Source organism: Oncorhynchus mykiss, chromosome 1, assembly GCF_057628025.1.
Source record: "Oncorhynchus mykiss isolate SJ-2025 chromosome 1, ASM5762802v1, whole genome shotgun sequence".
Lineage (NCBI taxonomy): Eukaryota > Metazoa > Chordata > Actinopteri > Salmoniformes > Salmonidae > Oncorhynchus > Oncorhynchus mykiss.
This window is the reverse complement of record NC_143022.1, coordinates 83,206,178-83,228,655: the sequence shown is the minus strand read 5'-3', so window position 1 is coordinate 83,228,655 and position 22,478 is coordinate 83,206,178. Positions and strand designations below refer to the sequence as shown.

Here is a 22,478-nt window from a genome sequence, read left to right as displayed (position 1 = left end):
GGTGAGGCGGAGGGGTGACACCTGAGCAAATCAGGGGTAAGTGTTGAAGGGGAGTAGTGACGTTTGACTAGTGCATGGTGAGACATGACTAGCAGAGGGGTGAAGTCTGACGAGGAGGGGTGGGGAAGTTCCTAATATGTATACCACAATCCTGACCTCATTCAACAAGTCACTCTTTGTTTGAAATACACATTTAAAACAGTACTTGTCTTGTTTTGCAGCTGTCTGCTTCCTTTGTCTACCTCCCTCACCTCTGACTGAAAATCCCCCAACATGGGTGTGAACATTGATGTGATCGCCCAAACTTTATTCATTACTTCCTTAGAATATTACAAGTGTAATTGCATCCAACTCCCATGTGGATTTAAGTTGGATTGCTGAAATAGTGTGCGGTGCCAGATGTTTTTTACTCTGGTTGTGTAGGCGCCATACACCCCTGACAGCCCCCCAGGTCCTGTAATCTATGGTGACACAGCACAGTCGCTGGCCTGACCCATATTAAGAAAATCCTTCTAATTCCCTTAAATAATTAGCACGAAGCATAACTTTGCAGGAGATTAACCTTTTTTTAGGAATCATATGGGGAAGCCTGCCCAAAAAGTCTGATGGAAGTCCTGCAGCCAGAAGTTATTCATCCATAGGATCACCCGAGTCTTGCATTGAGAATTTTAGCAAACTGGGGGGTAGATTGTGAAAGATGATTTAAACCAGTGTGTCTGATTGTCTGATCTTTCTTGTGATAACACTGTCTACTCTTTGAAGCGACCCATTGATCCAGCACAATGTAAACCAAGTTAATTTCCACATCTACAGGGGTGGTCATTGTGTCTTTGGGGGGATTTTTGTAGTTACTTTAGATCAAGAGATTTCACTATATTGGCAGCGGCACCAAGGCTAAACCCTATAATTGGCACTTTGGGCTTGTATCCCTCACAGGGAATCAACCCCACTGGGCACAAACTGGTTAAATCAACATTCTTTCAACGCAATGTCAACGTATTGTGACATGGAATCTATGTGGAATATACATTGGATTTGGAAAAGTCATCAAAATGATTGTTTTGAGAGTGATGTTTCAACTACAGGATTATGTCATCATGGTAGCCAATATAGACAAACCTTGTATAAAATATACTGAACAAAAATAAAACGCAACATGTAAAGTGTTGGTCCCATGTTTCATGAGCTAAACTAAAAGATCTCAGAAATGTTCCATACGTACAAAAAGCTTATTTCTCTCGCATTTTGTGCATACATTTGTTTACATGCCTGCTAGGGGGCATTTATCCTTTGCAAAAATAATCCATCCACCTGACAGGTGTGGCATATCAAGAAGCTGATTAAACAGCATGATCATTACACAGGTGCACCTTGTGCTGGGGACAATTAAAGGCCACTCTAAAATGTGCAGTTTTGTCCTCACAACACAATGCCACATATATCTCAAGTTTTTGAGGGAACGTGCACTTGTCATGCTGACTGCAGGAATGTCCACCAGAGCTGTTGCCAGATAATCGAATGTTCATTTCTCTACCATAAGCCGCCTCCAAAGTAATTTTAGAGAATTTCTTACTGGAGAATTGATCTAAAGCTATTATTTTGGTCTCCTATCCAGCATTTTAAACAAGCCCAGCTTACAGTGCCTTGCGAAAGTATTCGGCCCCCTTGAACTTTGCGACCTTTTGTCACATTTCAGGCTTCAAACATAAAGATATAAAACTGTATTTTTTTGTGAAGAATCAACAACAAGTGGGACACAATCATGAAGTGGAACGACATTTATTGGATATTTCAAACTTTTTTAACAAATCAAAAACTGAAAAATTGGGCGTGCAAAATTATTCAGCCCCTTTACTTTCAGTGCAGCAAACTCTCTCCAGAAGTTCAGTGAGGATCTCTGAATGATCCAATGTTGACCTAAATGACTAATGATGATAAATACAATCCACCTGTGTCTCCGTATAAATGCACCTGCACTGTGATAGTCTCAGAGGTCCGTTAAAAGCGCAGAGAGCATCATGAAGAACAAGGAACACACCAGGCAGGTCCGAGATACTGTTGTGAAGAAGTTTAAAGCCGGATTTGGATACAAAAAGATTTTCCAAGCTTTAAACATCCCAAGGAGCACTGTGCAAGCGATAATATTGAAATGGAAGGAGTATCAGACCACTGCAAATCTACCAAGACCTGGCCGTCCCTCTAAACTTTCAGCTCATACAAGGAGAAGACTGATCAGAGATGCAGCCAAGAGGCCCATGATCACTCTGGATGAACTGCAGAGATCTACAGCTGAGGTGGGAGACTCTGTCCATAGGACAACAATCAGTCATATATTGCACAAATCTGGCCTTTATGGAAGAGTGGCAAAAAGAAAGCCATTTCTTAAAGATATCCATAAATAGTGTCGTTTAAAGTTTGCCACAAGCCACCTGGGAGACACACCAAACATGTGGAAGAAGGTGCTCTGGTCAGATGAAACCAAAATTGAACTTTTTGGCAACAATGCAAAACGTTATGTTTGGCGTAAAAGCAACACACCATCCCCACTGTCAAACATGGTGGTGGCAGCATCATGATTTGGGCCTGCTTTTCTTCAGCAGGGACAGGGAAGATGGTTAAAATTGATGAGAAGATGGATGGAGCCAAATACAGGACCATTCTGGAAGAAAACCTGATGGAGTCTGCAAAAGACCTGAGACTGGGACGGAGATTTGTCTTCCAACAAGACAATGATCCAAAACATAAAGCAAAATCTACAATGGAATGGTTCAAAAATAAACATATCCAGGTGTTAGAATGGCCAAGTCAAAGTCCAGACCTGAATCCAATCGAGAATCTGTGGAAAGAACTGAAAACTGCTGTTCACAAATGCTCTCCATCCAACCTCACTGAGCTTGAGCTGTTTTGCAAGGAGGAATGGGAAAAAATGTCAGTCTCTCGATGTGCAAAACTGATAGAGACATACCCCAAGCGACTTACAGCTGTAATCGCAGCAAAAGGTGGCGCTACAAAGTATTAACTTAAGGGGGCTGAATAATTTTGCACGCCCAATTTTTCAGTTTTTGATTTGTTAAAAAAGTTTGAAATATCCAATAAATGTCGTTCCACTTCATGATTGTGTCCCACTTGTTGTTGATTCTTCACAAAAAAATACAGTTTTATATCTTTATGTTTGAAGCCTGAAATGTGGCAAAAGGTCGCAAAGTTCAAGGGGGCCGAATACTTTCGCAAGGCAATGTATCTCATGGGCAAATAAAATATGAATCACAGCTGGGAAATCCTCATTTTCCAAGGAACCAAAAGCGCTGAGCAACAGCCAAATCTTGTTAAATATAATATGTTTTATCCTGCCCAAGGCAAATTCCAAGGAAAACCAAATTTGGCAATACTCTTCTTGAACTTGATTTGCTTTATGAGCTGCCAATCGTATGATGGTGCACAGCTGCAAGCAATAACCTACCAACATCATACACATACAGTACTGTAATGAAACCATTACCCCATTTCTACCCACTGGGCACAGACGTCTACCCACTGTTCAGCGTCTAGTTTTGATTTTGCTTAAAAGTTGGGTGAAAATATATAATATATATATAATCAGTTTTCCATGTTGATTCAACCTCATCACATATATTTGGGGGGTTGAAATTACGTGGAAACAACGTTGATTCAACCCGTTTTTAGTTGCATATATAGTGGGTAGTTACATATATATCATTGGTAGTTAGTTACACATTACACAATCTGTAAATTGACTATTCAGTGAACTGCAAAGTTGGATGGATGTTGCCTCCCATCTGCTGGTGGAACATGGGATGGTTGTTCCCTGGGTTGTTTCCATAAACAGTAAACACAACAGTCAAAGTGGTCATTAAGACAGTCCCGTGCAGTGACACATTCATGTTTTGACATTTGAATGCTTTGGTGAAGTTTTATACAACATTGTTATTTTTACACAATGCGATACTTGGGGAATAAGGCACGAGAGGTTGTGGTATAGGGCCAGTATACCAAGGCTAAGGGCTGTTCTTATGTACGACTCAAAGCAGACTAAACGCGGAGTGCCTGGATACAATCCTTAGCCGTTGTATATTGGCCATATACCACAAACCCTCAATGTGCCTTATTGCTATTATAAACGGGTTACCAAGGTAATTATAGCAGTAAATAAATATATATATTTTTGCAAATCAGCACCAGGAGCCAAACTATCCGGTTTATTATATACTGTGGCTACTACTACAAATAAATCTTAATGTTTTGGCTACATGTATTTGTTTACTTACGGTAATTTACGTGTTTATTTCCATACTTACGGTATATGAGAATCGAAATAGTGCGCAACTACCTATGTGCAAAAACCAACATGTCAGCGCCCTTGAGCTGCACTTCTCAAATAACTTCTCTGGCTTTGGTGATGGTTAGCTAGCTACGATAAATGAAAATCCAGAAAAAAATGATTTATGGAAAATAGTCGTTATGGTCGATACAACTGTACACACTATCCAAAACCCTTCAGAACGTCATACCACTTCAATTAGCTGTCGTTGTGTAGTGCAAAACAAATCAGCTAGCTAACTAGATAATATGCTAAACAAATCAACAAATTATAAAGAGTAATATTGTTCCACTGTTGTATTGAGCCTTTTATGCGAACCATTGTTTAGTATGGCTTTTACTCAAGCTGTCAAAATGCACGTAGGGAACGTGTGTGGTCGGTCCTGGATGTCCTCTTACCAGAGGGGGTCTACTGTCATGTCCCAAAGACAAAGAGATTACGGAGCGGTTCTATGCGGTAGATGTCAAAATTCGTCCCAAAAGCTTTGCCCAAATAGTAGAGCTATGCATGCAACTCGGCCATTGATGATTACAAAGTTACTGTCAGTGGACGAGATCTTTGCCAGAAGATCACTACAGGATTACATCAAGAAGATGGAGACAGAGTACAGAGATAGTCTGACAGTTGTCAACATGACAGAGGGACAGCAGGACGGTGAAGAGGAATTGAGAGTGAAGAGAACAAGAGTTTCTGTACTAGCCCCACTAATCCAGTACACCAGAGAGCTTCAGACAAAACAGCAGGAATTTGCTGAAACCGAAACATTACTGAAAGGTGAGGCCACACCTAATGTGTGATGTTCTATCAACAGATGCAGAAGGGCATCTCATGGCCAATAGGTATCAGCAGCTTGTGAGTTTGACATTGTAACAAAAGGGTACCAGTTCCTACATCAGGTGACTGTGTATAATGTATGCATCTTGTATCTACCACTGAACAAAAATATAAATGCAACAATTTCTAAGATTTACAGTTCATATTTGAAATCAGTCAATTGAAATACATTTATTAGGCCCAAATCTATGGATTTCACATGACTGGGAATACAGATATGCATATGTTGGTCACAGATACCTTTTTTTTTTTAAAGGTCAGGGCATGGATCAGAAAACCAGTCAGTATCTGATGTGACCACCATTTGCCTCATGCAGCGTGACGACACCTTCGAATAGAGTTGATCTGACTGTTGATTGTGGCCTGTGCAATGTCATCCCACTCCTCTTCAATGGCTGTGCAAGGTCGCTGGATATTGGCGAGAATTTGAACATGCTGCCATACACGTCGATTCAGAGTATCCCAAACATGCTTGATGGGTGACATGTCTCTTGAGTATGCAGGCCATGGATGAACTGGGACATTTTCAGCTTCCAGGAATTGTGTACAGATCCTTGTGACATGGTGCTGTGCAATATCATGCTGAAACATGAGGTGATGGCGGCGGATGAATGGCTCGACAATGGGACTCAGGATCTTGTCATGGTATCTCTGTACATTCAAATTGCCCTCAATAAAACGTGGTCTTTGTTGTTCGTAGCGTATGCCTTCCCATTCCAAAGCCACTATGGGGCAGTCTTCACAATGTTGACATCAGCAAACCGCTCGCCAACACGACACCATACACACTGTCTGCCATCTGCCCGGGACAGTTGAAACCGAAGTCATCCGTGAAGAGCACTTCTCCAGTGTGTCAGTGGCCATCGAAGGTGAGCATTTGCCCACTGAATTCGGTTACGACACCGAACTGCAGTCAGGTCGAGACCCAAGTGAGGACGAAGAGCACTCAGATGAGCTTCCCTGGGACTTTTTCTGACAGTTTGTGTCATCAGCTGTCCGTGTGGCTGTTCTCAGACGATCCCGAAGGTGAAGAAGCCTGATGTGAAGGCCCTGGGCTGGCGCGGGTATACGTGGTCTGCAGTGGTGAAGCCGGCTGCCAAATTCTCTAAAATGACGGTGGTGGCTTATGGTAGAAAAGTGAAAATGAAATTCTCTGTCAACAGTTCTATTGGACATTCCTCCTGTCAGTATACCAATTGCACGCTCCCTCAAAACCTGTGACATCTGTGGCATTGTGTTGTGTGACAAAACTGCACATTTTAGTGGCTTTTTGTTGTCCCCAGCACCTGTGTAATGATCATGCTGTTTAATCAGCTTCTTGATATGCCACACCTGTCAGGTAGATGGATTATCTTGGCAAAGAATGTTAACTAACTAACAGGGATGTTAACAAATTTGTGCAAAAAATGTGAGAGAAATAAGCTTTTTGTGCGTATTGAAACATGGGACCAACACTTTACATTTTGCATTTATATTTCTGTTCGGTATAAATGGATCTTTCACTGATGGTAAATTCAGTGAAATAAGAAACATTATTTTTCCTTTCTAAGATGACGACCCAGACATGCGTGACCTGGCAGTCCTTGAGAGGGAGGCTTGTCAGAAAGCAATTCAAGATGTTAGACAAAAGGTACACACCTGCATTTTAAGTTCCCCCTACAGTCGGAATAAGATGACACTGATTAAAGCACGTTTAGGATGGCGAAAGGAAATCGAATCACTCCAATCAGTATGGAAAACATAGTTTGAGAAAATTACTAAACTGTCATGTCTGATTCTTCTACATTTCTTCAGATCCTGTCCCTGTTGATCCCTGAGGAGGAGTCAGACATGAGTGACCTGGTCCTGGAGGTCACCGCAGGGGTCGGAGGTCAGGAGGCCATGCTCTTCACTGCAGAGGTCTTTGACATGTACCAGAGCTTTGCAGCACACCAGGGCTGGGGGTTTGACATCCTGGAGTACATGAAAAGTGAAATAGGTCAGTCACATTCATTCATTAACAGGTTTGTTGTTGTCAAACCATTCCTGTTGCTAGTGTTTACCCAAACTTAAACTGACTCCATTTTATGAATGGTAACTTTGTGTGTGTGAATGTCAACTGTCTGCAGGTGGGTTACGTCATGCATCAGCCAGTGTCAGTGGTCCTAAGAGCTACAAGAGGATGAAGTTTGAGGCAGGTGTGCATCGCGTGCAGAGAGTCCCTAAGACTGAGAAACAGGGCCGAATGCACACCAGCACCATGACCGTGGCAGTGCTACCCCAGCCTACAGAGGTGAGACCTTCCCTGAGGCATTTGGCCCTTGTACTTACCTTCTTTCTTTGGTAACATTACCACTGTTACCAAAGATTAAGTACAGACTTATTTTGCTAAGTGCTCAATTCATTATTCCTATTTCCTATTTCGCAACAAAGCATCCTTCACTCATGCTGCCAAACATACCCTTGTAAAACTGACCATCCTACCAATCCTCGACTTTGGCGATGTCATTTACAAAATAGCCTCCAATACCCTACTCAACAAATTGGATGCAGTCTATCACAGTGCAATCCGTTTTGTCACCAAAGCCCCATATACTACCCACCATTGCGACCTGTACGCTCTCGTTGGCTGGCCCTCGCTTCATACTCGTCGCCAAACCCACTGGCTCCATGTCATCTACAAGACCCTGCTAGGTAAAGTCCCCCCTTATCTCAGCTCGCTGGTCACCATTGCATCTCCCACCTGTAGCACACGCTCCAGCAGGTATATCTCTCTAGTCACCCCCAAAACCAATTCTTTCTTTGGCCGCCTCTCCTTCCAGTTCTCTGCTGCCAATGACTGGAACGAACTACAAAAATCTCTGAAACTGGAAACACTTATCTCCCTCACTAGCTTTAAGCACCAACTGTCAGAGCAGCTCACAGATTACTGCACCTGTATATAGCCCATCTATAATTTAGCCCAAAAAACTACCTCTTTCCCTACTGTATTTAATTTATTTATTTATTTTGCTCCTTTGCACCCCATTATTTTTATTTCTACTTTGCACATTCTCCCATTGCAAATCTACCATTCCAGTGTTTTACTTGCTATATTGTATTTACTTTGCCACCATGGCCTTTTTGCCTTTACCTCCCTTATCTCACCTCATTTGCTCACATCGTATACAGACTTGTTTATACTGTATTATTGACTGTATGTTTGTTTTACTCCATGTGTAACTCTGTGTCGTTGTATGTGTCGAACTGCTTTGCTTTATCTTGGCCAGGTCGCAATTGTAAATGAGAACTTGTTCTCAATTTGCCTACCTGGTTAAATAAAGGTGAAATAAATAAAAATAAAAAATGATTTCTTTTTCAGATCACTTTCACAATTAATGCGAAGGACTTGAGGATTGAAACCAAGAGGGCGAGTGGAGCCGGGGGCCAGCATGTCAACACCACAGACAGCGCAGTGCGGATAGTTCATCTACCGACAGGTAATCTCAGCCAATACAATTCCGCAAGGATCAGACAGTGGAGTATGAAACTCCTATTCTTATATCATTTTGATTTGATTTGAAACCAATGGCGTTTTATCTCTGTTTTGGGGTCATAGGTGTGGTATCAGAATGCCAGCAGGAAAGATCTCAGCTGAAAAATAAGGAGAAGGCCATGAAGGTTTTACGTGCCAAACTCTATAGTATGAGGCTGGAAGAAGAGACCAGTAAGCGATATACTGCACGGAAAGTCCAGGTACGAATCTGAACTGCACACATACAAGATTGTTCCTGGTCAAAATTGTTATATAAGGAATGGATATCAAAATCCAGTTCAAAGTTTTACATACAGTGCATTTGGAAGGTATTCAGCTCCCTTGACATTTTCCACATCTTGTTACATTAAAGCCTTATTCTAAAAAGGATTAAATAAAAACATTTCCTCATCAATCTACACACAATACCCCATAATGACAAAGTGAAAAGTTGTTTTTTTAATTTTTTGCAAATGTATAAAAAACAACAACTGAAGTACCTTATTTACACAAGTATTCAGACCCTTTGCTATGTGACTTGAAATTGAGCTCAGGTGCATAGTGTTTCCATTGATCATCCTTGAGATGTTTCTACAACTTGATTGGAGTCCACCTGTGGTAAATTCAATTGATTGGACATGATTTGGAAAGGCACACACCTGTCTATAAGGTCCCACAGCTGACAGTGGATGTCATAGCAAAAACCAAACCATGAGGTTGAAGGAATTGTCCGTAGAGCTCTGTGACAGGATTGTGTCGAGACACAGATCTGGGGAAGGGTACCAAAACATTTCTGCAGCATTTAAGGTCCTCAAGAACACAGTGTCTTCTATCATTCTTGAATGGAAGAAGTTTGGAATCACCAACACTCTTCCTTGAGCTGGCTGCCTGGCCAAACTGAGCAATCGGGGGAGAAGGGCCTTGGCCAGGGAGGTGACCAAGAACCCAATGGTAACTCTGGAGCTCAGTCAAAGTTCCTCTGTGGGGATATAAGAAACTTCCAGAAAGACAACCATCTCTGCAGCACTCCTCCAATCAGGCCTTTATGGTAGAGTGGCCAGACAGAAGCCACTCCTCAGTAAAAGGCACATGACAGCCCGCTTGGAGTTTGCCAAAAGGTACCTGAAGACTTTCAGACAATGAAAAACAAGATTCTCTGGTCTGTTGAAACCAAGATTTAACTCTTTGGCCTGAATGCCAAGCGTCACATCTGGAGGAAACCTGGCACTGTCCCTATGGTGAAGCGTGGTGTCAGCATCAGGCTCTGGGGATGTTTTTCAGTGGCAGGGACGGGGAGACTAGTCAGGATCAAGGGGAGGATGAACAGCGTGAAGTACAGAGAGATCCTTGATGAAAACCTGCTCCAGAGCACTCAGGACCTCAGACTGGGGCAAAGGTTCACCTTCCAACAGGACAGTAACCCTAAGCACACTGCCAAGACAATGCAGGAGTTTATTCGGGACAAGTCTCTGAATGTCCTTGAGTGGCCCAGCCAGAGCACGGACTTGAACCCGATCGAACATCTCTGGAGAGACCTGAAAATAGCTGTGCAGCGACGATCCCCATCCAACCTGACAGCTTGAGAGGATCTGCAAAGAAGAATGGGGAAAAACTCCCCAAATACAGCTTTGCCAAGCTTGTAGCGTCATGCCTAAGACTCAAGGCTATAATCGCTGCCGAAGGTGCTTCATAAACGTACTGAGTAAAGGATCTGAATACTTATGTAAATGTGATAGTTTTTTATTTTGTATTAATTAGCAAACATTTCTAAACTGTTTTTGCTTTGTCATTATCTGGTATTGTGTGTAGATTGAGGGGGGGAAATAATTTAATACATTTTAGAATAAGGCTGTAATGTAACAAAATGTGGAAAAAGTCAAGGGGTATGAATACTTTCCAAATGCTCTGTATGTTTACTACAAAGTAATTTACAAAACCTAGACTTGAACTTTCAAAAAGACAGTGTTGTAGAAAGACAATGGACAGCAATGGGCAAAAGTTAATAGGGTTTGCAATGATAGAATCGACATGACTGACATAGGTGAGAAAGTTGTCTGTTGGAAGATTTACTGCCTTGAAAGTGGAAGCTGAGATGGGCTTGGGGGAGTGGGAACTCAAATAGTTGCCGGCTGTCTGTTGGTTACAAAGCTTTTACACTAAGTGTTGGTCTGTATAGCACATTTTCTTTATTGACTATGTTTAATCTATCCTTTTTTTTAGATTGGTACCAAAGGTAGATCTGAGAAGATCAGGACCTACAACTTTCCCCAGGACCGAATCACAGATCATCGGATTTGGAAAACTGTGCATGATGTCAGGGAGTTTCTTGTGGGCGAAGAGCTTCTAGAGGAAATGAATTTGGCACTAGAGGAGTTCTCTAACCAGGAGATTCTCATGGACATTCTTGGAGAAAATAACTCTGATCAATAATAGTCTATGTGGTAGTTTACATTAAATCTATGAAGCTATACATGTTGTCTTTTGCAATATCAGTGTGTTTGTTTGCTTTTTTGCCTTCCTGGTTTTAGTTTAAGAGCCCACTTTACACACTCCGCCCATGGGTGTGAACTGCCAGTTCTCAAACTGCTTTTTTCTCTTTTAGCAGTAAAACTTCAAAATACATCAGTACCCCCTCCCCCCAGCAGAGACAAAGTATTGCCCAATGAATTATATTTGTGTATGACATGACAGGTATTTGTCAGTGACTGCCTATTACTTTATTCATGCTGTGATGACTGCCCTTTTATTTTCCCATATTTCAAACAAAGAAAAAAAAAATCACGAGTCACGTACACCTCGACATATTTTCTACTGTATTTTCCAAGAAAGGTTTTTAAACTGAAAAAAAAAAGGTATTTGTTTGAAATACTGGGGGGAAAATGCAGCGGTCTATTGCGCTCTGACGTATAACGTCAGCGTGCGCTTTCCTCTACTCCCATTGGTTTCCCGGTTTAAAGGTAACTGCCCTGCTTGGTCCTCATTGGTGTGCGCCTTTTGGACACGGATTTCAAATGTGTAGCTAGGAAACAGGCGCATTTTCATAGTGTCCTCATTCAAGTAGTTCTCAAGTTTGTGAAACCCCGCTTAGCGAGCTAATGTCGTTAGCAAAAGTTTAACAGCAGAAATAGGTGGGAATCAAGAAGTCATTAAAGTTACAGGTATGAAACATTTTGTTACGTTACCTCAAGTTTGCTATTATAGCTCGCTAACTTGTGTTCAGCTATGATATGTCGCGTTTCATTTGATGCAGGCTGGTTAGTTTGCAACGTTAGTAAATGATAACCAATTTGACTAGCCATAACTATCTGGCTTAGCTACCTAGCTATGAAGTTTAATATTCATTTAACGTTCGGTAGTTAGTTAAACTGCTTTGTAGCTATACATTTTGCAATGACGTTAATATCAATATTACAGTTTCGTTTTTAAGCGCTAAACGTACGCGCGTAAAATTAGAGGTTAGCTAGCCTTGGCTATCCTATGAATATAATAACCACAGTCAACATTATCTTTAATATAACGAAGGTTAACGTTACTGGAAAGATCTGATGCTGCAAACGACTAGCGTTAACGATGGTATTTTAGTAGTTAACTACAGTATTTTACTCAATTGTCTAGCCAGTTAGCTAGCTATGTTACAAGCTAAATTGGGGGGAACTAGAAGTGCGCCCTTTGGCGAGATTGCAGCTCTACGTTGTCTTTATACTTTTTGGTCAACCAAAACAATATCTAGCTAATGTTACATTTTAGAGAATATAACAAACTCTAGTATAAGTGGGCAATCCACTGTGGTTTGATGCACAACGTGTTGTAGTTCTGACTAGCTATCCAGTTTGGCGCGTTTTGATTGAGATTAAACTGGCTAACGCAACTTTTTATCTTCTCTACCTCAGGGTTACAATTTGAACACAATCAGTCATTAAAAAAATGAAATATCCGTCCAACTACGAGGAACCCCGATTTCCATGCAACATGGAGAAACATGTCACATACAAGGAGTCTGGCCTGAGAACCTCACCACTAAAGGAATGCGTCCAAGTAGTAGCCAAATCACAGCTCTCACCATGTGTCACCACAGCTGCACTCTTTTGCCTCAAGGATGATGTGAAAGGTGTTCACAATAAGGAGAATAACCAACATAATGTGGACCTTGACGGGGTGAACCTAGGCTGTGAAGCATTCGAGGACAGCGGTTTCCTGTCTTTACAGAACAGCCAGATAGAGGACTTTGATAACATAAAGGAACTAGAGAAGTCTCCAGGACAGCATATATTCTCCCCAAGTACTCCAGTTGCTGATTATCACAACAAGGCTAAGCATACTGCCTCAAAACTCCCCATACTGAAGTTTCAACACGCTGTATGCCAAGAACTCGCCAACAGTTTCAAGAGGACCCAAAGCTATGACTGGTCTGTCATTAGCAGGCTAGCAGAGGACTCTGGCCTTGAAAGGGTTATTGGTGGGCACTTGGGCCTTGAATGTATGGACGTTTTAAAAGCACTGCTAGAGAGGGACATGAAGCACATCCTCACAAGGATCCTGCTTCTGCTAGGAGATGTAGACTTAATAAGGTAAACATGTGATCTTTACTGGTCCTATGATAGTTGTAGAGGTTTTTCAACTTGGAAATGCCTTTATACTCTTGTGTATTCATTGACAGTGGTTTGAAAAGTACTCAATTGTCATACTTAAGTAATAAAGTTGCCTTAATAGAAAATTGCTCAAGTAGAGGTGAGTCACCCAGTAAAATCCTACTTGAGTAGGTCAAAGTATTTTGTTTTAAATATACTTAAGTATCAAAAGTATGAGTGTAAATCATTTCAAATTCCTTATGTTAGGCAAACCAGACTGGTCCATTGTCTTATTTAAGTTACGGACAGCCAAGTGCTCAATCCAACACTCAGACATGATTTACAAACGAAGCATGTGTTCAGTGAGTTCGCCAGATCAGGGGCAGTAGGGATGACCAGGGATGTAGGACGGCAGGTAGCCTAGTGATTAGTGGTGTACTAGTAATCGAAAGGTTGCAAGATCGAATCCCCGAGCTGACAAGGGGGGGGGGGGGGAGAAATCTGTCGTTCTCCACCTGAACAAGGCAGTTACACTGTTCCTAGGCCGTCATTGAAAATAAGAATTTGTTCTTAACTGGCTTGCCTGGTTAAATAAAGTTTTTTTTTTAAAATGTATATTAAATGTTCTCTTGATAAATGTGTGAATCGAACCATTTTCTTACCTTGCTAAGCATTCAACATGTAATGCATACTTTTGGGTGTCATGGAAAATGTATGGAGTAGAAAGTACATACTTTTCTTTAGGAATGTAGTTAAGTAAAAACACATGAAAGTACTACTTAAGTAGTTTTTTTTTTTTACATTTACTTAAGTACTTTACACCACTGTTCATTCATGGTGGTTTTGTTTTCTTCACAGCTGTAGAAAAGTGAGCAAGACCTGGAGAAAAGTAATCTGCCAAGACAAGTCTGCACTCTGTAGATGCAACCAGGCTAAAGAGCGACTCAGGGTAAGCGCTTACATTTAACTGGGGTTCCTATAGTCATTGTATACCCTTTATCGGGTGGCAATAGTTCTGAACCACATTGATGGTTCGTTTAAAAAAAAAAAATAATAATTCAGCTTGCAGCAGCTCCCAACTTTGCTAATCCCTTATGCTGATATGTTCTTTATCTTGATTCATTTACGGGGGCCCCTTCCAGTACTCCAATGTTAATGACCTAACCATAGGGTAATCCACTGTATGAATATTGTTTGATAAATGACAATGTCCATTTTTCTTGTAGGACCCAAGAACCTCTGCAGGACTGGAGAATGTGGGCTCTTTGACGCGAGATGCGGCGCTGTCCCGGGTTGTGATGTCCTGTATGCAGAGAGTAGCTTCAACCCCTATCCAGAAGTCTACCTATAGGACGCGCTCCCAGAGAGAATGTACACAGACCCTGTACTGCTCCCAGCAATCTCGCTTCAGAGAATACCAAGAGGTGAGGGTTGTGCTATCCACTTTGCTTGTAACGATTCAGAGGACATGGTGCTCAGTGTGTGTACTTATTGAGAGTTGGAGTCACCCTTCAATCAGTTCCAAAAAAGTCATTGACATGTTCATGTTACAAATGATACAATGAGTGAGATATGCTCTGTAGTCTTTTTAACCTTCTTTGGTTTTGTTCTCTAGGCTGCCAGTTTGCTGAAGCAGCACGAGTCGTTGAAACCCTGTAAACGCTGCGGCTCTCCTGCCAAGCACAATGCAGATGCCATGAGGGCCACCTGTACCCGCCTCAGCTGTGGATTTGACTTCTGCACCCTGTGCCAGGGCCCTTTTCATGGCTCCTCAGCCTGCCAGACAGGGCTGGCCCGGGGGCCTAGCAGCTCCAGGGCTAACCCTATCCTCATCGGCAGCGCTCGCAGCAAGAGGAACGTCAGACGCCTGTGAGATCAATGCAGCCCTGGATGAAGACTCAATCACTAACCTTTTTAAAACCAACAAAATTTCAAATCTTATTTATTAGTTTTAGTCATGGACTTTTTATCGCACTGCCCCCTCTCAGGCCAAAAGGATCTCGGGCTAATGGAATACTCTGTGTTAGAACACACTGTATTCTGTGACAATCCCGTGATGTCAGTTGTCCGGCATTAGTCGTCAGAAAGCGACGATCTTACTGGAAGCCAAAAAAATATCATTTTACCTGAATTGTACATTAATTTAATATTTCTTAATGGAATATCTGTCTGTAAATATATCTTTTAAATGTGAGATGTAAATATTTATATTGTTGAAATAAATTTATCTTTGGGGATTTTTTTCTCCCAGGTGTATTTTTCAAAGCTACATACCACCAGGAAACGTGTACATGCGCAAACTTATTTTCAAAATGTAATCAAGCCCAGAGTGGCGCATTGGTCTAAGGCACTGCATCTGTGCTAGAGGCTACAGACCCTGGTTAGATTCCAGGCTGTATCATAGCCAGCTGTGATTGGGAGTCCCACAAGGTGACGTGCAATTGGCCCAGCGTTGGCTGGGTTAGGGTTTGGCTGGGGTAGGCTGTCATTGTAAATAAGAATTTGAAATTAACTGACTTGCCTTCTTAAAGGTTGCAAGCGGAGCATGTTACAATGCCACTTGCTTCAAAAGCGCTGACAACTGGTGAAACTAAGCCGTTGATCCATTTGTGCCATAATGCAATGTATTTTCCAATGGAATTGGCAGTCAAATCTTGTGATTTTAACAAAGTTGTTCGGCCTCAATATCTCACCTCTTTATAAAGGAGTAATGATGCCAATGAATTAATAAAAATGCATTACTTTGTAATTCCAAATGAATTTCTACCAAGCTGCAAATGGTTAACCTCAACTATAGCTCTCTCCTTTTCCTCTTGTACTTCACTCACATACTACACAGGGGTTCCTATGCTGTGCTAAAATCCTCATTACCTGGAAAGATGCGTTGTTAACCTTAAGGAGTTGAAGGCTAGACACCAGACATTCACACTCTTCATGGTCATAATCATTTGTCAATGAAAATAAAATCAGTACATTGCTCAGGGTAGCTGGCTCAGTAAATTACTTCTAAGGGTTTGATAATGTGCTATATCTGACAACAGACTCATTCTAATGGTTTGGAATGAGGTGCAATTTGTTGGCTGCACAGAGTGGAGCCAAATCATACCTGTCTAAAAACAACTCATGAGAGCCATGATACATTTTTGGACCAAATTTTTTTATGCAGAGAAAAAGCTGATTCACCTCAAAAACAATTACCGGTATTCTCCAATAAAATGAAATTGGATGTGTAAGCTTATCTGAAAAGTTCCTGTGTTATACACATTGGGGGCATTTCATAATTGAGAAATGTATGTTCAATTATAAAGTCTCTGAGTAATACAAACACAATTTCTCCCGTCTGACTAAAATTGATTTCATAGGCCTTATCTGGTGCCTGAAATAAGTGGTGCTTGGTCGGTGTTTATGGTAAAGCAACGGGCCAACTTATTTCACAATTTTATCTTTCAATAGTGAAACATCATGCTCTCTGTGCATTAAAAGCATTTTGCTGTCACTTAAAATAGATGCACACCCAATACATCAGTGTTTTTTCCAGTTAGCCTTCCACTCAGCGTGCCCTGTCCATTGGTGTCTGGCCACAGCTCCCTCTGTGCTCTCTAGCTGCCTGCTACACAAAATGTCAATGTGCAGTCGACCGTTCCGGCATGTGTCCTGCCAGCCATGGTGACAAGTAGCCATTTTGTGACTCTCCCTTGTGCTCTGGGCAACACCCTCGGTGATGGAACTACAATGAACAAAAATATAAACGCAACATGTAAAGTGTTGGTCCCATGTTTAAGGAGCTATCAAACAGGCAAAACGTCAATAGAGAGACTGAAGTTGTAGTTCAACGGAAAAGACACAAGACGTATGTGGCAGGGTCTACAGACAATCACGGATTACAAAGGGAAAACCAGCCACGTCTCGGACACCAACGTCTTGCTCCTGGACAAGCTAAACACCTTCGCCCGCTTTGAGGAAAATACAGTGCCACCGAAGAGGCCCGCTCCCAAGGACTGGGTGACTAGATCCTGAGGCTCATTGTCGTGCCATTCACCTCATGTTTTAGCATGATTATGCACAGCGCCATGTCGCAAGGATCTGAACACAATTCCAAGAGCTGAAAATGTCCCAGTTCTTCCATGGCCTGCATACTCACCAGACATGTCACCCATCGAGCATGTTTGGGATGCTCTGGATTGATGTGTACAACAGCGTGTTCCAGTTCCCACCAATGTCCAGCAACTTCACACAGCCATTGAAGAGGAGTGGAACAACATTCCACAGGCCACAATCAACAACCTGATCAACTCTATGCGAAGGAGATGTTGCGCTACATGAGGCAAATGGTGGTCACACCAGATACTGACTGGTTTCTGATCCACACCCTTACTTTTTTTAAGGTATCTGTGACTAACAGATGCATATCTGTATTCCCAGTCATGTGAAATCCGTAGATTAGGGCCTAATTAATGTATTTAAATGGACTGATTTCCTTATATGAATTGTACCTCAGTCAAATATGTTAAATTGTTGAATGGTGCGTTTATATTTTTGTTCAGTGTAAGTGTAACACTTTCCCTCCCCCTTTCTTCCACTAATAGTATAAAGGAGAAAAATATAATTTATATACAGTACCAGTCAAAAGTTTGGACATACATACTCATTCAAGGGTTTTTCTTTATTTTGACTATTTTCTACATTGTAGAATAATAGTGAAGACATCAAAACTATGAAATATCACATATGGAGTCATGTAGTAACCAACAAAGTGTTAAACAAATCAAAATATATTTTAGATTCTTCAAAGTAGCCACCCTTTGCCTTGATTACAGCTTTGTACACGCTTGGCATTCTCTCAACCAGCTTCACCTGGAATTATTTTCGAACAGTCTTGAAGCAGTTTCCACATATGCTGAGCACTTGTTGTCTGCTTTTCCTTCACTCTGCGGTCCAACTCATCCCAAACCATATCAATTGGTTGAGGTCGGGTGCTTGTGGAGGCCAGGTCATCTGATGCAGCACTCCATCACTCTCCTTCTTGGTCAAATTGCCCTAACACAGCCTGGAGGTGTGTTGGGTCATTGTCCTGTTAAAAAAACAAATGATTGTCCCACTAAGCTCAAACCAGATGGGAATGCGTATCGCTGCAGAATGCTGTTGTAGCCATGATGGTTGAGTATGCCTTGAATTCTAAATAAATCACTGACAGTGTTACCAGCAAAGCACCCCCACACCATCAAACCTCCTCCTCTATGCTTCACGGAGGGAACCACACATGCTGAGATCATCCGTTCAACTACTCTGTCTCACAAAGACACAGCGGTTGGAACCAAAAATCTCAAATTTGGACTCATCAGACCAAAGGATAGATTTCCACCGGTCTAATGTCCATTGATCATGTTTCTTGGCCCAAGCAAGTTGTGAACAGTTATTTGACTTATTTGGCCAAAAAAATAGTTCTGACATTAAATGTGGCATTTTGTGTATGACCCTTCTGATGTGTTCCTGATAGGTCCTTATCATAAAGTCAGTTGTAGAGATTTAGTGAGTAGCGTATCGCCCATCCTGAATTTGAACATTTTCCAAAATCTTTAAAGACTTTAATTTTCTCAGTGCATCTTGTGACTTCAGGGTATTAAAAAGGGTTGGAATTCCATGAAACCAGCAAACATGGACAGGAATGACTGTAAGTTGAAAGGAGACAGCCTTTGACTGTGAGTATGTGTCAGATGCCATTTGTGCTCTAAGCACACCAGATGATACATCTCTTAGCTGCCCTTTCCATGACAGATATTCACATGGGTCATTCATTAATCTGATTTATTGAACTCCAGCAAAACTGGGACCCTTCTCCAAATGAAACCTCACAAATGAAGTCATCAGACTTTCACACAATCAGGTGTTTACCTACCCTGTTTAAGTCAACAGTGGAGTCGTGTATGAGTCATACAAGGTATACTACAGTAACTTACTTTAATTGATCTGATTCTGACAATTTTCAGATATTCACCATTTTTTTTGCCATGACAAATCAGGCAAGTTCCACAATTGTGTTTGTCAACATCTGCAGCGAGCATCTTCTGTACCACATAACAGCAATACATTCCATGCGTCCACAAAGATGCAGAGGTAAATATAATGTATGTATTGTGACCATCTTTGTATCTGTGCCATTATAGCGTCTGTGACAGCATTGAGGTTATCTCCATTTTGAAGTAGGACATTTTCTTCTTCACGATTGGCTGATCCCTCCTGATGCCTCGGTTGGACATGACTCTAACAGAGTCACCAGGAAGGATCAGCCAATGAAGCTGGAAGTCAAACCAAGTCGACTACATTAAAATGGTGGAAGCCCTCAATGGCACTGCTCATGCTAACACGGCCTTTTGCCTCTATCATTCATTAAGTTTGTGACTTTCAAGTCTACCATGGACTAATAGAGCAGTTAGACACTGAAACCCAGCGGCCAATGAGTCTGAATATTAAAAAATATTTAATCAATTTTGGAATAAGGCTGGACCTGACCATCCTTGAGACTCTCAGAGTCTCAGAGTTTTTACTCTCAGAGGGCCTGCAGGACCATTAAGATCAACAGTAATGACAGTTAATGAGTGTGGCCTCTACACAATGCAGGGAATAATCACATGTAATTTGCTTTACAATGGGGAGTGGACACACACACAAATGCGCACACACACACTACATACACACATGTTTTACTTATTGGGGATTGATTGAATAGGCCCCTACACTCTTAGATAAAGAGGTTCCAAAAGGGTTCTAGGCATAATATAACCCTTTTTTCTTCCACATAGAACCCTTTTGGGTTACATGAAAGGGTCCTACATTGAACCCAAAAGGGGTTAAACCAAAATGGTTCTACCTAGAACCAAAAAGGGTTATTCAAAGAGTTCTCTTATGGAGACACCGAAGAACCATTTCAAGTTCTAGATAGCACATTTTTTCTAAGAGTGTATGGTTAACCACTTTATTCAACTGAAAGTTTTTGTGTATTTGTTTGCTGTCCTTAGTCACCGCCATGGTGATTTGCCTTGCCCAAAGCACCTTAGCAATGATGAGAATGTGATGTGATAAATTGAGATGCATGGGGCTGAGCACAAACTTTATCAGCATCCTGTCTCCTCAAATATTTCTGTTTGCCCTGCCTTCAGAGAAGGTGGTTGTTGGTGACACCGAAAAGATGATGTAAAACAGGTTTTAGGATGTTATCTGGTCAAAAGAAAATCTGCACAGCACTTCTGCATTTGATTTAGCTATACTCATTGTGGGAGTTGCTGTTTCCTGGTCATTAAAAGCTTTGACACAGATGCAAGTTGACAGTGATTTGGATTTATTTTTAAAGTTGGGATCCCACATAAGTCTTGGCTAATAATAATATAATTTAATTTGGACTCCCCCTCCCAGCATATTGCTTATGACATTTATGAGTCAAATATCTTGTGCCATTTTGACACTTGTAAACATACTGAGTCATGACTTTTGTGGCACGTTTTCACACTGGCTTACTGTTTCCAACATAGTGAGCATTCATCTCAACATGATGTAGAAAATTTGACAGTGTTTTCTGTTCATATTAGTTATGACCATAACATCACCATGCAAGAGAGTCAGTGAACACTTTTGGTAACACTTTACTTGCCACCCAGCATCATAACATGTTATGACACGGTCATAACCATGTCATAGCAGCTGACATAACTTGTCTTAACCTGTTATAATATGGTCATAACACTGTCATGACACATATATTTAGACTTGTTGTGACATATATTGTATCATTTTATTGCTGGTTAGGGCCCCCTCATAAAAGTTTAAAAACCCACAAAAACCTACCACAGTAGTTATTTTATGACTGATTCTGACACCTATATAAGAGTGCCAAAGCCCACAAAACCTACTACAGAAGGCAAAACATTTCATTACACCATAGCCTACTTGTCAACAGTATGTCTAAAATTTAAATTACCATTTAAATTATCATCATAATTGCACACACATTGATGTCAGACATGCACCTAACACAATGCTCTTTTGCTGATGACTGGGATGAATGCAGGAGCAGATTTCAGGAGCAGGACAAGACACCCTCTTATCTGACTGATGAATGACGTAAGGGCATGGACGTGATATGCCTATCTTGCTTATACAATTATGATGGTCATAATGCTTCTTGACAGCATCATAAATTGTATTTTCTTAGTCCAAGTAAAGTGACAAGATTGTCATAATGCTTCTTGATAGTGTCACAAAGTTTATTTTCTTGGCCAAGTAAAGTGACACAGGATGGTCATAATGCTTCATGACAGTGTCATAAAATGTATTTTTTACAAGTTATTTAAAGTATTCTGAAAAAAATATCACTGTAAAGAGTTCATTACAACAACAAAGGATTTAAGAACTCACTTTCAAACAAAAGGAAACTTCTTTACAGGTAAAAATTAATTTGAATAAATGTGTGTTTTGACACTCATATGTTGGTGTCATAACCAGCCGTAAAATAACGCAATATATGTCACAACAGGTGTAAATATATGGATCATAACAGTGTTATGACCATATTATGACATGTTATGAGCGTGTCATAATGTGTTATGACACTGGGTGTCAAGTGAAGTGTTACCACGCGCTTTTACTTGGCGAAGAAGAGAGCACAATCTATTCAAGGAGGAACCATATTAGATCTCTTATATAGTGCCAGAAACTATACAGTGAACTAAGTGCAATGTACAATACAGTAAAGTCAATGACATGGCTTGACACAGTCCTTTTCACTCTGATTATTACACTTAGCTTGTTAGGAGGCCAAGGAGCCCATCAAATTAGCCCTGGCACTGATTACAAGAGGGATTGAACAGAGGTGAACCTACAGTGAGGTGAACACACTCCTGTGTCATATGTAACCTACATACTACTGTATACAGTAAGTCGGAGGCCCATGCATATTACAAAAACAATTTGACTTTGATCAATATGCTTACTATGTAACTGTAAATAACAACCAGATTTTTAACTAAATATATCAATGCTTCATAATGCAAATTGAATATGGCCATTGAAATTGAAATTGTAAGTGTATCGGTGAGAATAGAGGTGTACACGAACGTCATGTCTGTTCAGGTCCCTTTTGTTATAAATTGCTCTAGCTGAAAGCTAAGGGTAGACGTAAAATCCAGGCTATTCTTTGTTATTCATTATGCCAGTTCAATCCTTCAGTAATGGCAATCATACATAAAAACAA

At 41.1% G+C, this 22,478-nt stretch overlaps 2 protein-coding genes across 2 annotated transcripts; both read left to right on the top strand.

Moving 5' to 3' along the window:
* The first annotated feature begins 4,310 nt into the window (after positions 1-4,310).
* Positions 4,311-11,153, top strand: mtrf1l (mitochondrial translational release factor 1-like). Its single transcript, XM_021613125.3, has 7 exons — positions 4,311-5,113; positions 6,724-6,803; positions 6,968-7,151; positions 7,282-7,445; positions 8,514-8,631; positions 8,751-8,887; positions 10,887-11,153. Exons 1-7 carry the CDS (start codon positions 4,669-4,671, stop codon positions 11,094-11,096), a joined length of 1,338 nt encoding a protein of 445 aa, XP_021468800.1. The 5' UTR covers positions 4,311-4,668; the 3' UTR covers positions 11,097-11,153.
* Positions 11,154-11,645: 492 nt separating this feature from the next.
* fbxo5 (F-box protein 5) lies at positions 11,646-15,471 on the top strand. The gene is made up of 5 exons (XM_021613137.3): positions 11,646-11,824; positions 12,557-13,234; positions 14,093-14,183; positions 14,461-14,658; positions 14,850-15,471. Exons 2-5 carry the CDS (start codon positions 12,591-12,593, stop codon positions 15,105-15,107), a joined length of 1,191 nt encoding a protein of 396 aa, XP_021468812.2. The 5' UTR covers positions 11,646-11,824; positions 12,557-12,590; the 3' UTR covers positions 15,108-15,471.
* The last annotated feature ends 7,007 nt before the right edge of the window (positions 15,472-22,478 follow it).

Bases quoted from the DNA above. Each gene is read 5' to 3' on its own strand.
- fbxo5 (XM_021613137.3), top strand. From the start codon at position 12,591: ATGAAATATCCGTCCAACTACGAGGAACCCCGATTTCCATGCAACATG. The intron at 13,235-14,092 runs GTAAACATGTGA...TTTTCTTCACAG, and splicing joins GGAGATGTAGACTTAATAAG to CTGTAGAAAAGTGAGCAAGA. The intron at 14,184-14,460 runs GTAAGCGCTTAC...TTTTTCTTGTAG, and splicing joins AGGCTAAAGAGCGACTCAGG to GACCCAAGAACCTCTGCAGG.
- mtrf1l (XM_021613125.3), top strand. From the start codon at position 4,669: ATGGCTTTTACTCAAGCTGTCAAAATGCACGTAGGGAACGTGTGTGGT. The intron at 5,114-6,723 runs GTGAGGCCACAC...TTCCTTTCTAAG, and splicing joins AACCGAAACATTACTGAAAG to ATGACGACCCAGACATGCGT. The intron at 8,888-10,886 runs GTACGAATCTGA...CCTTTTTTTTAG, and splicing joins ATACTGCACGGAAAGTCCAG to ATTGGTACCAAAGGTAGATC.